Source organism: Saccopteryx leptura, chromosome 1 (genome assembly GCF_036850995.1).
Source record: "Saccopteryx leptura isolate mSacLep1 chromosome 1, mSacLep1_pri_phased_curated, whole genome shotgun sequence".
NCBI lineage: Eukaryota > Metazoa > Chordata > Mammalia > Chiroptera > Emballonuridae > Saccopteryx > Saccopteryx leptura.
This window is the reverse complement of record NC_089503.1, coordinates 55,864,397-55,881,277: the sequence shown is the minus strand read 5'-3', so window position 1 is coordinate 55,881,277 and position 16,881 is coordinate 55,864,397. Positions and strand designations below refer to the sequence as shown.

The window sequence follows — 16,881 nt, the reverse complement described above, 5'->3', positions numbered from 1 at the left end:
ATATATAAAAGTTACCAATATCAGCCATGCCTCATTATTGAGTCAAATGAAAGGTACAGACATGAGGTGGTACAGATATTTAGAAGCAAAGAGTAAGTTTCAGGTTAACATGGCCTGGAGCTGTCAGTGCAGTTTCCAGATTGTGGAAAAAATAGATTTCAGTGTTGAGAAATAAACAGAGATGGAAATCTGTAAATTAAGAAGATAAGTCTATACCATTATTGATGCCAGAAAGCTGGAATGTTGCCCCTTGGGTCATTAAGCTATTGATTTGGGTGGATTATATCCTCATTTAATCTAGCCTTCTGTATACAAATTAGAAGATGTTACTTTTCCCTTGGTCAGTCAGAGGGAGAACTCAAAAGAGAAAATCTGGCTTATTCTTCTGGTTAGTGAGCAATGCAGAGAAAACCTTGATGAACTGAAGCACAAATTTTGTCCTACAGCTGGCTCTAGAATGTTTGAGCTCACCAGGTTAGGAGAAAAGGCCCTCCATTCCTTCTCTTGTCCACATGTTTGCATTCCATAGGAAACAAGTTCTCCACCAGCAAAATGAGCCATTGTCTCTTCTCTTCCCAACCCTTACATCAACCATTGTCATCTTCTTGTCCTGTATGAGATACAATTCAAAGAACAGAAAATAGCAATTGTCAGCTTTATCTATTACTTTTCCATTCCAAAACTCCTTTCTACATGTGCTAGCACATAGAGACATACACAATACAAACATATGAGGACACTCATATTCTTTTAAGCACACATGAACTATCTCCACAAATATTCTTTTTAAATAAGTTGTGAGGACACTTTTATCTCTTTTACTTATCTGTCTATTCCTCCTCCAAATCATATAGAAATAAAACAGAATATAAGCAATTCTTGTATTTTAAAAGAAGAAAATTATACTGTCCAACAGTTCAACTTATTTCATAAGCCTGACTTCTCTAAATGGTCTATGGGTTAATATAAAAAAAGAAAACTTTGGAGTTAGTAAGTCTGGTTTAGAATTTTGAATCTGTATCTAACTATTTTACCTTTAAAATCATTTTATCTTGCAGGGTTCTTTCTTTAAAATAGGTGAAAGACATTTATATTATTTTTTTGGGGGGATACATAAAATTATATATCAGATGGCTATCAATGTTGACATATACACAGTATCTTAATTCTTTTCCTTTCCTCTTACTCTATCCTATTTTTCTCCCAGTCAATGAAAAGACTACTACACTCCTATGTTCCCTGATGTCTGCGGAAATGCTTTTCCTCTGGCTCATCTTCCCCTCACAACTTCCAGGCTCAATCTATATTTATCCATCCCTGTATCATCTATCATTTATCCATCCATCAATACATTTAATATAAATTACATTATTAGAGTTTCTATCATGTACTAATAACTGTGCTTGTCTTGGGAGAAAACATAAAAATTAACACATATATTTTATGTTCTCTGGAAGCCAGCATTTTAGAGAGAGAAGAAAATGTGATCAGGCAATAGGATTTTAGTGGTATAAAAGCATATATAAAGTACTATTGGAGAAGAATGAATAGACTGAGTGATTTTGCATTGCAGAGAGATTCCTGAATTGTTATCACAGAGAAGAAAATTCACTTTTAATATCTGTAATTATCAGATTGAGAAGAAGAAAAATGAAAGAAAAATCTTAACAGCTTTCAGTTTTCTAGTTTGGCTAGTCTGGCCTCATTTTCCCATGTAGTAATTGCCTTTTATTAATATTTTTCTTGGCTTTTCATGTTATATTGATACATTCCCCAGTGTTGAGAGAGTTTAGAATATAGAAACTATTGTTTACTTATTTCTGTTTCCCTGGCAATCCACAAAGTAATTGACATTAAAATAGTCATTCAGAGTGGTTGATTTAATTTAGCATGTCTAAACCAGACTTCATTTAGCACTAGATTTTCTAATTCTGAGTGTTATTTTTCAACCATATATAATATAATAATATTAAATATTATAGCACACAGAGCAATTAGTTTCTTTTTCCCCTTCAGAGTAACAAGTGGTTACTTCTATTACTATATTTAGTAGACTGAGAAGGGGGAGAAAATTACTACCAATCCCTCATATTTGTTTTTATATAACAACTGGCAGGGTTTGGTACTAGCAAATTTCTTATATCTATTCTGATACAAATTCCTTGTATCTACTTAGACACAAAGGTAGAAAGCTTAGACTACTGAAAAATAAGAATACTATGGCCGACTATATTGGCATAACAACTGGGCTAGGTATATCAGTTCTTGTTAGCTCTCTGTCAATGACTAAATGTATTAAGTAAAAGTTTAATATTCAGCAGTGATGACACCAACACTCAGTGAATAAGTCCTGAATAGAATTGCAATGGTCATCTTAAATATAGATTATAGATTCTTCCTCCTTTTTGACATCATCTCTATTTTCTTTGCAACTACCATTTGGTGGACTTTTTCACTCAATGAACTACTTGACATTTCAAATTGTAATTTCACCTGATATTTGCAATGTCTACTTGTTCCCAGATGATTCTCTTTTAGTTATTAGTCCTTCTATCCTATTCATGCTTTTTACAAAGTCATCCATCACATGTTGCTCCCATACCTCTCATAAGGTGTTTCACTTAGGCTTACTTTTGTGCTTAGATTTGGATGCCTCAAGTCATGTATTCCAGAGCACTGTTTGAAATTTTTCACGGGATTCATAGGGCAGTCAATTCATCTTGGGTTGGCTTAAAGTCACATGGTAAATATCCATGGGAAGGAGTAGAAACTAGTACCCTGAGGTGTAAGACAGAGAAAAGAATAACAGGAAACATTATTTCAGTAGATCTGGAAAAGTAGAGAGAGAATTAGAGCACAAGTGAGCACAGGATAAATTATAGGAAAAGGAATAAAGAATCCTTGATATAAAAGGATACTTTTAGTAGCATCTACTAGGAGAAGGTAGCCAAAGATTCAGGTACAAGAATATCTCTGGCTACAATATCTTAGAACAGCTTCCAGCAACATTATGGAATTTGCTATCCTAGGTGCCCAGTTGCTTTTATGTATTTTTCCATCGTTTCTGAGCAACTTACATAATTTGGAAAGTTAATGCAAAGACCTATTGGTTGTCATTGTTGCTGTTTTGTTGGTGTGTGTGCGTGTGTGTGTGTGTGTGTGTGATATAAATCTATAAGGATTTTCTATTTCAGGTCAGGGCTTATCTGGGCTGTGGTTAGGTAAGAATCTGCCTAGAGAGATTGATGATTATAATTGGGAAAGAGCAGAGGAGTAAAAATGAGGTTAGGTTCTGACAAGAATAATTCAAGATATTATGGGATATTGTGAGAGGCACCATAGTTAGATTTGGGATTTTGAATGCAGAGAAACAACTGTGTAATTTAGGAAGAGTTTATGAAAAGTCAGAGTTTTAATAAAGGACCAATATGACAAATTCTCTCATTTTTGTCTCTTTTCAGGGTGCGCCCTTAACTCACCATGGTAATTTTAAATAACACCACATCCTTCTCCTCAAACTTTCTCCTAACTGCATTTCCTGGGCTGGAAACAGCTCATGTCTGGGTCTCTATCCCTGTCTGCTGTCTCTACACCATTGCCTTCTTGGGAAACAGCATGATCCTGCTTGTCACTATTGTTGAGCAGCGTCTCCACAAGCCCATGTACTATTTCCTCTCCATGCTGTCAGTTGTTGATCTATGTCTGACCATCTCAACGCTTCCAACTGTACTTGGGGTTCTCTGGTTTCATGCCCGGGAGATCAGCTTTAAAGCTTGCGTTATTCAAATGAGCTTTTTACATGCCTTCTCTTTCCTGGAGTCTTCAGTGCTGGTAGCCATGGCCTTTGACCGCTTCATGGCCATCTGTAACCCTCTGAAGTATGTCACTGTCCTCACAGACTTTATGATCATGGTGATTGGACTGGTCATCTGCCTACGACAAGTAATTTTTGTATTTTTCATGAGTCTAGCCTCGAAGAGTGTTTCTTTCCGTGGAGGCCAGGAGCTTTCCCACCCATTTTGCTACCATCCAGATGTGATCAAATACTCATATTCCAACCCTTGGATCAGCAGCTTTTTGGGCATGTTTTTTCTGCTCTACCTGAGTGGCACTGACTTACTGTTCATTCTCTTCTCCTATGCCATGATTCTGCACACTGTGTTGAGCGCTGTGACTCCTAAGAAGCAACAAAAAGCTCTCAGTACTTGTGTCTGTCACCTCTGTGCTGTCACTGTTTTCTATGTACCAATGATCAGCCTTTCCATTGTACATCGCCTCCTCAACTCCACCTCTCCGGTGGTCTGTAGCATTTTAGCCAATATTTATTTGCTCTTGCCACCTGTACTGAACCCTATAATTTACAGCTGGAAGACCAAGACCATTCGCCAGGCTATGCTTCAGCTGCTCCAATCTAAAAGTCTGTGGAGCCCCCATGTGAGGAGTCTGAGAGATGGGTAGTAGCAAAGGGGAGAAATTGCCAGTAACATAAATTAGATTTAAGAAGGAAAGGTATTTGGGTTCATCTCATTCTCAGGCATTCTGGTTACCGAGGCAGTTTCAATTAAATTATAAGAGCAGGAAGAAGAGAATAATTTTCTCCTAAACTCATCAAAAAGTTTTCAAAAACCACTACAATTCAAAACCAAATTAATTATGTATGTTATTCCAACATTCAAATCAATTCCATGGACTCCTATATATGTGAAAAGCACACTAAGAGCATATTGTTTCATCTGGACAACTTAATTATCTGCCTAAAAACAGTAATTCTTAGGCCAAAAATAAATGACAATAATTTTACTTTTGCTTTCAGTTGAACAAAATCATTTATTTCTATGGTCTAATTTCCTAGATACAATAAAGATTTTTATCTTGACCTGGTAAATGAAGAAGTTACTTTTGTGTGCAAAAGTATATACATAGAAATTTGTGATTTAAAACTCTAGGAAATTCTGACACATTCATTTCAGTTCTTAGTAACCTCTAGAAGAGCCCATGACTTCTATCTTAGACATTGCTGAGTTAGAGAAGGAAAGGGCCTGCCCAGCAGCTAAGAAAGGCCAGTGGAGATAAAGTAGGAAACAGGAAGGAAGAGAGCATCCCACAACCATGGAGATTCTGACCCTGCAATCAACCGGTGCAGAGTAGAAATCCCATACCACACCCTAATCTAACCAAACAAACTTTCCTCATTAGTTCTTACTAATATCAATGGCTCTTTAATTGGTTCTTTGGAAGACCTTTCTCAAAGTTTTTGGTTATTTTTTAGATCCACAACTATTCAGAATTCATAAGTTTTAAAACATCTGGAAAAACACCTAAAAATTATTTTTTCATAAGTTTGGTGACAAAACTTATTGTCAGCAAAGAGTAACATGAACAGATATGTATATATTTATGGTCATTATTTATTCAATATTGAGTAAATAGTCAAACATTTCACTTTAGAAATGTAGCTGTGCTTTAATGCAGGGTAGTGCCTCAAAGGTTAGGTAGTGTCTTTTTGAAGTTTGAGAAATTATAAATTCCAAGGGTTTCAGATAAAAAATTATAGAAAAGTGCAGTCATTTTACCGGTTTTGTGATGGTCAATGTATAATGCAGTCTGCAATGTACATGTTAATCTTTTATTACTCTAAATATCCTTTTCACATCTGACTCAAAATGCAACTCACCTGTTCAATACAAAAACATTTTCTGTTGTAATTGCTAATACAACATGATTTTTTTCTTTGTTATATTTCAAGGAATGTTTTTGATATATTTGGAAGTTGTTCTTATTGTAAATGGCACATATATACATATATAACTATATATATTATATATTATTAAAATTTTGTGAATATATTGAGACACTGAGAAAAGTGTTAAAAAGATAATAATTATTCATAATCTTACTATTGAGAGATGATATGATATATAACCTAATCTTTTCTAGTACACCAATATATTATAAACTAGAATATCTTCTTTATTTGTTTGATTTTTTTTGTTAAATCATATTTTATATCAGATTTTACTTCCTCTAGGAAGTTTTCTTTTGATTCTCCACTAAAATTGGCAAGTTGTCATTCTTTTATTTGTGCTTTTTTTTTCCTACATGTGCTTATACTTACCATACTTTACTTGGTGAATTTATTTGTTTACTTTTTACTTTACTACTAGACTGTTAGCTCCTTGATAGTAGGCTGATGTTTTATGTTTCATTTAATCCTTAACAGCTAATGCCGTGCTTATTAAATATCACTTAGTGGTTGATGCTGTGTTGCCTAGGTGGATAATATTTAATATAATTTATGTATCATGGCTTATGTTATCATTTCTTATTATTTAAAATTTCAATAGTTTATGGTATTTTTATCATAAGAAATAACCCTTGACATATATTCTTATAAATACATATTTGATTATATCTCTGATTCTGTTCTCAGATTTCAAGAATGTGAATTATTAAATTTTGAAGGAGGCAAAATGACAGTTCATTTAGTGAAGTGAATGAGGTTGTAAACTCTAGAAACCTACTACATAGGTTTAAATTCAAGATCCTAACACTTTTTATTTTTGTCCTTGGAAATGTTGCTTAACTTTTCATAAGCTTATTTTATTAATCCACAAAACAGAGGGATGTAATGAGATCTAACTTCCCATATTCTTGCAAAAGTTAATGGAGTTAATACATGTAAATTTTAAAAATATATATTGAATTTTGGGGAGGTGACATTGGTTAATAAAATTATACAATTTCAGGTGCACAACTCTATAATACACCATCTATATACTGCATTGTGTGTTCATGACCCCAAGTTAAGTTTCCTTTCATCACCATCTATTACAACCCCATCCCCTCTACCTCTCCCCACCTCTTTCCCTCCTGTAACTTCCACATTGTGGTCTGTGTTTATAAGTTTTCTTTTTCTTTGCTCAATCTCTTCATCTTTTTTCACCCAGCCTTCCAGCCTCCGTTCTCAGGCTAATTTGTAGCTCAATATCTGGTATCTGCTAAGCACTGAGTATATATCCTATGTTATTATCTTCTAAATTATAGTTATTTAAATGTTGTTTATATAACTAATCGCTTTTCAATAAAAAATACTTAACACTTTATTCTTGTCTTTCTATTTTTGTCATTTTCTTAGAAAATTGTTCCCAGAGATTACTTTATTTATTTATTTATGTTTAAGTAAATTTCAAAATTAGTTTTTATATTTAATTTTTAATTTACATATTTTAGTTTATTTTTGTGTGTGTGTGAATAAGCAATAACACACAAATATTGTTTTTAAAAATAGGTTGTAATTTTTTCTACTATTTTCAGTAGTGTTCTGATATTCCTTAACTATATATTATTTTCTTTCTTTATTGGAGTGGAGGAGAGAGACAGAGAGAGGGGCAGATAGGGACAGACAGAGAGGGAGATGAGAAGCATCAATTCTTCACTGTGGCATCTTAGTTGTTCATTGATTGCTTTCTCATATGTGCCTTGATGGGGGGGGGGGCTTCAGTAGACTGAGTGACCTCTTGCTCAAGCCAGCAACCCCATGCTCAAGCCGACGACCTTGGTTTTTGAACCTGGGTCGTCTGCGTCACAGGCCAATGCTTTATCCACAGCGCCACCACCTGAGCAGGCTATTTTCATACAATGTACGGTATATTGCAGTGTGTTTATTCTATCTCTTTGTGTTTTTTTTAAAATTAATTTGTTAGACAAACTACTCACAATTTTATACTGTTTAAAAATGTCACTATCATATAAAATTTTATTATACTTTCTATTATTTATCTTATATTCTCTAGTTTACACTTGTAAATCTAGTTTTAGAATTATTTTGGGAAATTCTCAAGAAATATTACTGGAAGTATAATTAAAAATGCATTAAACCTTTATTATAATTAAGAAAAATAAATAAATTTTAGCCTATTCACTATTCTGATCCAGAAATAACCATTTATTGACATCTTATGCCTTGGCCTGTTTCTGGCTGGTAGATTTGGATTTCTGAGTCAAGGGCAAAAACCAAAAGAAGGCTAAGTATTCTTTCATGTTATTTTCATGATGACCTACTCACTTTTCCTTGTGCTTACACAAGACATAAAATATTTTTCAGAGAAGCTGTTTTGACTTAAAATTTATAGTTACTCCTTACTTATTTTCGTAATAAGTTTTCTATCATTCTAGATTTTCTGAGCGCTTGTAATTTATCATCATATTCTGGATCATCAAAGGCCTTTTATTTTGTTGCTGCTATGATTGGCTTTCTTTCCCCTACATAAGTTGAGAAGTGTGTCATTTATATACACTGTAAAAGTACTGGAGATATGCCAACAAATTTGATGTGTAGAGTTTTTTTGAGAAAACAGAATGCGAGCAAGAGAGACAGACATGTAAACTAATGATTACAGCATAATTGAAAACAACCTGGGAAGAGGCACAAAAAGTTGTCCTTCCTTTCCTGGATTAGGCTGTGAGTTTAGACAGGGTCAGCTATTGAACAATAAGAAATCAGTTGAACTTACCAGGGGACACAAAACATATAATAATATTTATTCATCAGAAAACTTCTTCAAAATAATTCTTTAAAACATAAATAATATTAATTATTTGTGATTTCACCTCAGGCAGTAAAACTTTGGTTGGTTTTTTTTGTTGTTGTTTTTTAAAGAAGCAGAGAGAAAGAGACAGGAACATTGAACTGCCCATGTATGTACCCTGACCAGGGAATCGAACCGGCAACCTCCGCGCTCTGGGACAATGCTTCACCCAACCAAGCTATTAGGCCAGGGCAAGTGGTGGGATTCAGCTAGTTTGTGCCAGTTTGGAAGAACTGATACCTAATTTTTTGTTGAGTTAGGCAAACCTGTTGTTAAAATGGCACTTGTAATCAGGGTTCTCCCTAAGGTGGGTGCCTGGGCAACAACACAATGTGGAAATCACAAATTTATATTCCTTCCTCTTTTTTAATGTTCATCTGTGCAACAGTAATATTGCGCCTGTAGTAATGTTCATTCAGTCCGTATGTGAAAAAAATTGCAGAGGATGCTAATCAAGAAGCAATATGGAAATATCTTTAACAGGTTTATTGTTTTTTGTCAGGTATTATTTAATATTTTTTCATTAATATTTTAAAACTGATAACATAATCTAGTTTTGTGTACCTCTTTTATTGGTCTTATTTAAGTATTAAATGCATGAAATAATAAACTACCTTTTGGTATATGGTCTTTTTATACTGAAAATGGTCATTAGGACAGAGAATTGTTTGTTAAATTATTTGAATACCAACACTGGTCAGGGCTTAATTTTTGTTTAAATTTATTGATTGATTTCTAGAAAGACAGAGAGAGGAAAGGAGAGAGAGGAGAGGGGGAAGAGAAGCATTCATTTTTTGTTCCATTCTGTCATGCATTTATTGGTTGCTTTCCATGTGTGCACTGACCAAGGATGGAATCCTCAAACTTGTTGGTTTGGGACAATGCTCTTAACCAACTGAGTTAACTGGCCAGGGCAAAGCTTTAAATTTATTATCCATAGTTTTCTCCCCATTAACAGTACAAAATTTTTACAGGTTAGTTGACTTATTCTAAATTTTATGTTTTATACCTTTGTCTCTACAAAGTACTTACAAATAACAGATGGAAAAGAAACAAATGAATGTTATAGAAAATAATTTGAGATAGCCAATCATTTTTAGTTTGCTATTTATCTTTTTAAAATGGAACATATATGCATGAATATGATTTAATATCACTTAATATATGGTCATATTTTCTGCTAGCTTAAAATGATTTCCAGCTTGTTTAGTGTAATTGTAAATATCTTAATTCAAAACCAAGTACCTAAACAGAAATGAGAGCCATTATTTTAGAATATGTATTTTAGAGTAATTGATAACATCAATGCTTTAAAATTTTCTATGCTATTAGCTTTCCTATTTCTCTCCTGTAGTGAAATAGTCCCTCTGTTCTCTTTTTAATAACTATAACTTTTTGGAACCCTACTGTAAAAAAAAAAAAAGGTCTGTCTTAAAGAGAGTTTATTCTCATAACTCAAAGCTAAGAGAATTATAAATTAAAGAGAATCATTGGTCATTCGTTTTTGATTATTAAGGAAAGAGCAAAGGGAGAAAAATCTCAAATCAACTCATAATTAACAACAGAATTCTTCCACTTGAACGAGAGATCAAGAATTTTCATTAAATTGACTGAAGACTCCTCAACAAATACAGCATGTCCAAAGGCTGCCTGAAAGAAAATCAGTAAATTGATTGGGGTAACATCTTTTACCTTCTAGCTCCTTTAATATTCATTCTCTATCAGGGGGCAAATCTTTACTTCCTTGTATATTTTATTATTATGCTATACACAGTGCAACTAAACTTTCACATCAGTGTACTGATTCATGATTTTAATAATATTGCAAACACACCTGTCTGTACTTGTTTCAGTTCCAAGTTCACAGACCTCAGTGCCCAGTCTATATGTTGAACTGACTGTAAGTATGATTAAAAAACATAAGAATGAATTATCTGTAATATTTATTTAGAAAGGTATTATTTTATTTTCTGTTCCTGGCTGGATCTACTTCACTTTTTCTCAAACATTTATCTTATTTTATTTTATCCATTTATTTTATTTATTTTAATGAGAGAGAGACAGAGAGAGAGAGAGAGAGAGAGAGAGAGAAAGAGGTACAGGGACAGGCAGAAAGAAAGGGAGAGAGATGAGGAGCATCAATTCTTGACTGTGGCACCTTCATTGTTCATTGATTGGTTCTCATTTATGCCTTGACTGGGAGGCTCCAGCAGAGCAAGTGACCCCTTGCTTAAGCCAGTGACCTTGGGCTTCAAACCCCCTTTGGGCTCAAGCCAGTGACCATAGGGTCATGTCTAGTATTCCATGCTCAAGCTAGTGACTCCATGCTCAAGTCAGATGAGCCCACATTCAAGCTGGTGACCTCAAGGTTTCAAACCTGGGTCCTCAGAATCCCAGGCTGATGCTCTACCCACTGCACCACTGTCTTGTCAGGCTCCCATACCTTTATTTTAGACCTAATTTCCCCAGAATCTTCTCACGAATTTGCCTTGTCTTCAGACAGTATACAATGGGGTTCATCAGAGGTGGCACTAGCAAGAAAATGTCAGCAGTGAGGATCGTGACACTTGGAGACTTGTGCTTGCCAAAACGGTGCATTAAGGCCAAAGCAGTGATGGGCACGTAGAAGATGAGCACGGCACAGATGTGGGAGACACAGGTGTTGAGGGCCTTGAGCCGTTCCTTATGGGATCCAATTCCCATCACGGTCTTCAGGATGAATATGTAGGACACAGCAATGAACACACTGTCTGACATCATACAGAAGGCAACAAAAAAACCATAGAAAAAGTCAACTGTGTTGTCAGAGCAGGCCAGGTTCATGACATCCTGATGGAGACAATAGGAGTGAGAAAGCAGGCTTTTTTTACAATATGTCAAGCTTTTGAGAGTGAAAGGAAATGGGAGCATTAAGAGCATGCTTTTAATGAAAAGCACCATGCACAGCTTTACAACTCTGGCATTGGTGAGGACAGAGCTGTATCTCAGAGGGTTGCGTATGGCCAAAAAGCGGTCAAAAGACATAACCATGAGCACTGAGGACTCCATATCTGCGAATTCATGGACAAAGAATTCTTGAGCAAAGCAGGCATTTGGGGAAATCTCAGTAGCATTGAAAACAAAGGTTGTCAGCATGGTGGGAAGGGATGTGAGGGACAGGCCCAGGTCAGAGATTGCTAACATGAAAAGGAAATAGTACATGGGTACATGGAGTGAGGGTTCCGTCTTGATCACAAAGAGGATGACACAATTGCCAAGGATGGCCACCAGATACATGAGGCAGATGGGAATAGAGATCCATACATAAACATGCTCCAGTCCTGGGATTCCAACCAGGGAGAAGGTGGTGATCTCAGTGTTAGAGAAATTGAGAGTGTTCATGACAGATCTGAAAGGACTCTTTCAACACAAGTCTATTATACTCATCATCCTCCTTTCAGCATTTTTGTCTGAGACATAAACAAAGAAAATACCATTTTGAGAGATTTCTCATATTAGAGAATAAAAGAATGAAATATTTCTTCTAAACAAATAATTAATAATAGAGATCATGTTAATTAACAAAGACAGCCAAAAATGTAAGTACTGTCTTGATAAATCACACTTTTCTGCGAGGTCCTGAGAATAAAATACCCACGTAAGGAGCAGTGACCTGCAAATAACCCCCTTTTACTTTTACTTTGCCCTCCCCTATTCCCAATCCAGTGAAAAAGTTTTTATAGCCAGTTTAAACTACAGGGTAACTCTTTTTGCTTGGTCCAGAGTAAGCCTAAAATGTTTTTTTTTTATAAAAAAAAAAAAAAATGCAAGAATTAGATTTTAAGAGAGCCAATAATAAATGCTTTTTTCCATTTTTAGAGGTTTTTTGTTTTGTTTTGTTTTGTTTTTTGCTACAAACAATTTCCAGTCCAGGACTGAAGCTTCTAAAGGTGATTTTGCCCAATTCCCCACAGGAAGCAGTACAAAGAAAAGACAGAAAACAGGTCATGTGAGCTTGACTGTCAACCCTCTCTCACAGTACAGTGAAAAATCCCATGTTTTTGTATGGAAGCAGAGTGACCTTAAAATTGACTAATCCATACCAGCGCTCTCCATCCTTGGGAGGATAGAAGAGATCCTTGGACTTTCTCTACAGTCCAATATAGACTATCATTAAGTAGTTTAGTCATCTGGATTGTTGGTGATGAAGGAGATTGAATTTGAATCTATTTTTTTCTGACACTATAAAATAGATGTTTTATAACTTTAGACCTTTTTTTTTTTTTTTTTTTCGTCCGTAGTCAAATGAGTTAACTGTGAACATTTAGAGGTTTCTCTTTATGGAATGAAGTTCATCATAGACAATGAGGTTCTATGATACAAAAAGTATATCTTTTGCCTAAAGAAAGTGAGAGTTTAAGTGAGAGGCTCAGCTTTGTTAGCAGACTCTTGGCAACAGTATTAAGAATCAGAAACACAGCTTTTCAATTAGTTCATCCTCTAGAATGAGACATAATAAATTGTCATTAAGGACCAATCTTCTTCTAGGAACCTGAGCTGTCTTCCCAAAAGGATAAAGCAGTGGTTAAGTCATAATCTGGGTACTGGCCACACCCTCACCTCTGAAATCCCCAACCAGAAGAATGCAGAGGTCCTTTAGAATAGTGTTACTAGATCTTTGGCAACTCTAATTAGGTCAACTAATTAAAATGAGAAGACTGGTCCTTGAAGTCTTCATCCTGATCACTCTAAGCAGAGTTTATGTACCTCTAACTTATTTTTTTAGTGATAGGAGGGGAGACACAGAGCAGACTTCCATATGAACCCCAACTTGGATCCACCTGGTAACTCGTATTTGAGGCTGATGCTCTGCTCATCTCAGGCTGCTCTCAACTGAGCTATTTTTAACACCTGAGGTGGAGGCTCCATGGAGCCATCCTCAGTGCCTAGCCAACGTGCTCAAAAAATCAATCAAGCTATGGGTGCGGGAAGAAAAGAAAGAGAAAAAGAGAGAAGGAGAAGGGGGAAGTAGGGAGAAGCAGATGGTCGCCTCTCCTGTGTGCACTGACTGAGAATCAAATCTGGGACTTCCACAAGGTTTGATGCTCCACCACTGAGCGAACCGGCTAGGGCTATGTACCTCTATCTTAATTTGCATTCTAACTCTATTACAGTACTGAAGTTATCCTGTGATTTGTTATTTACCTGTCTGCTTTTCACAGTAGTCAGTAAGTTCATTAAGTTCAGTTTATCCCTTAATGTTAATGATTTTGATAGTAGCAATACCAAGCACATTTCCTGACAAATAGAACACATTCAGTCTCTAGTAATTGAATCTTATTAAACTGAATTGATTTCCATTCTGAGACCCAATTCCAACATGTGTTGGAAAGAGAGAGGTATTTTCATACAACACCAAGCAATTGTTAGAACACCATCAGGATGTCATAAAATTATTCAACTCAATTCTGACACTATCCATTCTAAAAGAGCATCATATCCCATAGGTTAAGGGCTCAGTCTTATAAAATAAATCCCCTCCCCAACTTCAGATGCCAATCAAAAGTTCAGATTATCAACTCTTTCTGACCAATTGGCTATAAATTGGAGGGTTCCACCATCCCCTCCTTAAACTTCAGATGCTAGTCACAAGTCTAGGTTGTTACCTATACTTAGGACCAACTGGCTATGAACAGAAGTTCCTACAACCCTCTCATTTGGTTTGATTTCTTTGTTAGAGCAGATTATGGAACTAAAGAAACCCAGTTACTCCCTAGATTATCAGTGTATTATGAAAGGACATAACTCAGGAACAGCCAGATATAAGAGATACACAGGGCAAGATGTATGGCAAAGGTCCAGAGCTTCCATGCTTCTCTGAGTGTGCCATTCTCTTCCACATCTCCATGTGTTCAGCTTCATGTGTTTACCAACCTGATATTTTTCCAAACCCTGTCGTTTTGTTTTTTTGTGGATGCTTCTTTACACAGCCATTATGGATTAATCATTGGCCATTGGCAATTGATTCAAACTGTAGCCACTTTTTCTGCCCTGGAGGTCAGAGGTCAAGACTGGGACTGAAAGTTTCAATCTTCTAATCATGTAGTTAGTTCTCCTGGCATCCAACCCCCAATCTTAAGTGAGGTCCAAAAGCCACATAATTAACATGACAAAAGACACCTTTATTGCTCCCAGCACTTCAGAAATTCCAAGAGAGTTTTATGCTAGGAACAGGGAAGATCAAATGCATATATCTTATTATAAATCACAATATCACGATGACAAATTCCTTTAACCCACAAAGCATTTTATACCCCTAAATATCCCTCTGTCAAAGTTAATCTTCTTTCAGCATGGATTTAACCCTCTGGCTTTGGGAGGACCAGAAACGGTGCTCGTTTCTTCTGTCTCTCTTCCTGATTCCCTGGGCCTTTTTCTCAACTTCATTCTATATGCCATTGTCAAAGTAATTTTTAATGTCCTCTTTTTTACCCAGAGTGTTTGCAAAACTGGTCTATGTAGAATATAAATTAGATAAACTTTTATTCAAATGTTTAATTATCAACATAAAGGCAGCAAAATTACAAATAGAGGAGTCTTTATTATGCATAGAATCTTTCATTTCTTTGGTATTTTCTTTCATGATTATAATAAAATCTATAGTTTTTAATGTAACTGATAATGACTAATAAGATAAGACCTCTAGAAACCTCTCTAGAAAGTTACAACCACTTTTCATTTTTGCTGCTCCTAAGAAATTGCTACCGTCTTCTTGTCTCAGGACTGCTATAATTGCTATTTCCTTGGCTCTAACTGCTCCTTCTCCAAAATCACATCCCTTGGGAGGACTTTCATGCTCACTCTAACTGCCTCAGTCACTCTATTCTATTTTTTTTTTAATTTTTTTAAAATAGTTCTTATATAATATTTACTTACCATAAGTAGGCAAATGCATTTGCATAACTAACTTTGCTTTATTCACCCCTGGCATGAGGACTTATAAGACCTTTAATATCATACCTTGAGGCCCCAAATTTGGATTTTTGTAGCTTGATCTCTGAAGCTCTTTGCAAGGCATGACTTTGCTCTTTTGGGCTCCAGAACTACCTACAGAGCCAGCAGCCCCCTAGGTTGAGTGACTGTTTGATAAATTGTACTCTTTGTATCACTGATAAATAATACCCCTGTATGATCAAAGACAGCCTTTGTGTTCTACAGGCCTGGGCTGAAACTGGACTTGATAAATATTTAATTGTATATTACTTATTATTCTTACCTTACAATCCCACTTGCTCAATTACTGAGCCAACCATTGAAAGTTCAGTTGCTTCCACCAATCAGAAAACAAATGATATAAGTTTATGGTCTTGTTTCCCCTAGTAACTCATCTATCTCTTTGATCATCACTTCCTTGAAACCTTTCCCTTTATAAGCCATGCTCAAATTCTTCCATTCAGAAATACATTCTCAGTTTGTACTGAGGGCCACATTTCTGGGTTTGCAAATTAGTACTTGAATAAAAACTCTTTAAAATTTTAGATTTTTGTTTACAAACATATATTATCTCAACAATATTTGTTAGATAAAATAAGTAAATATATAGATGATCTTTATTAAGATACCATCAGGATATTTTTGTTAATGTAACAAAATATTTTCTATATTTTAAAAATACAACTTTGAAGGTCTTAAGACTAGCATTAATTTTAAAAAAATATTCTTTATAAAACGAAAGTAATTCAATTTAAGTGCAATAAATAAAACGTGTAAAACTAAAAAGGATAGCTCTTAACCTTTGTATATTGCATTATCTAATTAATAAATACATCACTTTATAGATAGATAGACTGGACACTTCATTTATTCCCAGATTCTAAGTTTTGGAAAAAAGAAGATGGAAAGTAGAGTGGATTGAAAGAGAAAATAGGGAAATGAGAGGAGTAGTTATTAAACTTCTTTGCATTATGCTGGGAGTTTATATTTGTTATTTTATTTAATACACATGGTATTATTATTCCTGTTTCCCTAGTTTGAAAACTGAAGCACAGAGAGATTATGCTAATTATTAATTTCTTAAAAAAAAACATATTGTTATGAACAGGCATATATTTTGAACTGATTTTAAGCTTTTCAATTATATTTTTTCTATCCTGTGTCAATTAATATGTTTAAAAAATGAATAAATCACAAGAAAATTGCATTATAATGGAAGATATATAAAAAATTAGTGAGGTAATAAGTAACAAATGTCAAGAAAGGCTAAAACCTTGAACTTTATTACATTGCCAGTTCCAATACCTTATAAAGTTAGCTC

At 35.0% G+C, this 16,881-nt stretch overlaps 2 protein-coding genes across 2 annotated transcripts; one reads left to right on the top strand and one right to left on the bottom strand.

Moving 5' to 3' along the window:
* The first annotated feature begins 3,480 nt into the window (after positions 1-3,480).
* Positions 3,481-4,458, top strand: OR51T1 (olfactory receptor family 51 subfamily T member 1). The gene has a single exon (XM_066360657.1). The coding sequence runs from the start codon at positions 3,481-3,483 to the stop codon at positions 4,456-4,458; it is 978 nt and encodes a 325-aa protein (XP_066216754.1).
* A 6,575-nt stretch (positions 4,459-11,033) lies between these two features.
* LOC136388847 (olfactory receptor 51A7-like) lies at positions 11,034-11,969 on the bottom strand. Its single transcript, XM_066360656.1, has one exon. It carries the CDS (start codon positions 11,967-11,969, stop codon positions 11,034-11,036), a length of 936 nt encoding a protein of 311 aa, XP_066216753.1.
* Between the last annotated feature and the right edge of the window lie 4,912 nt (positions 11,970-16,881).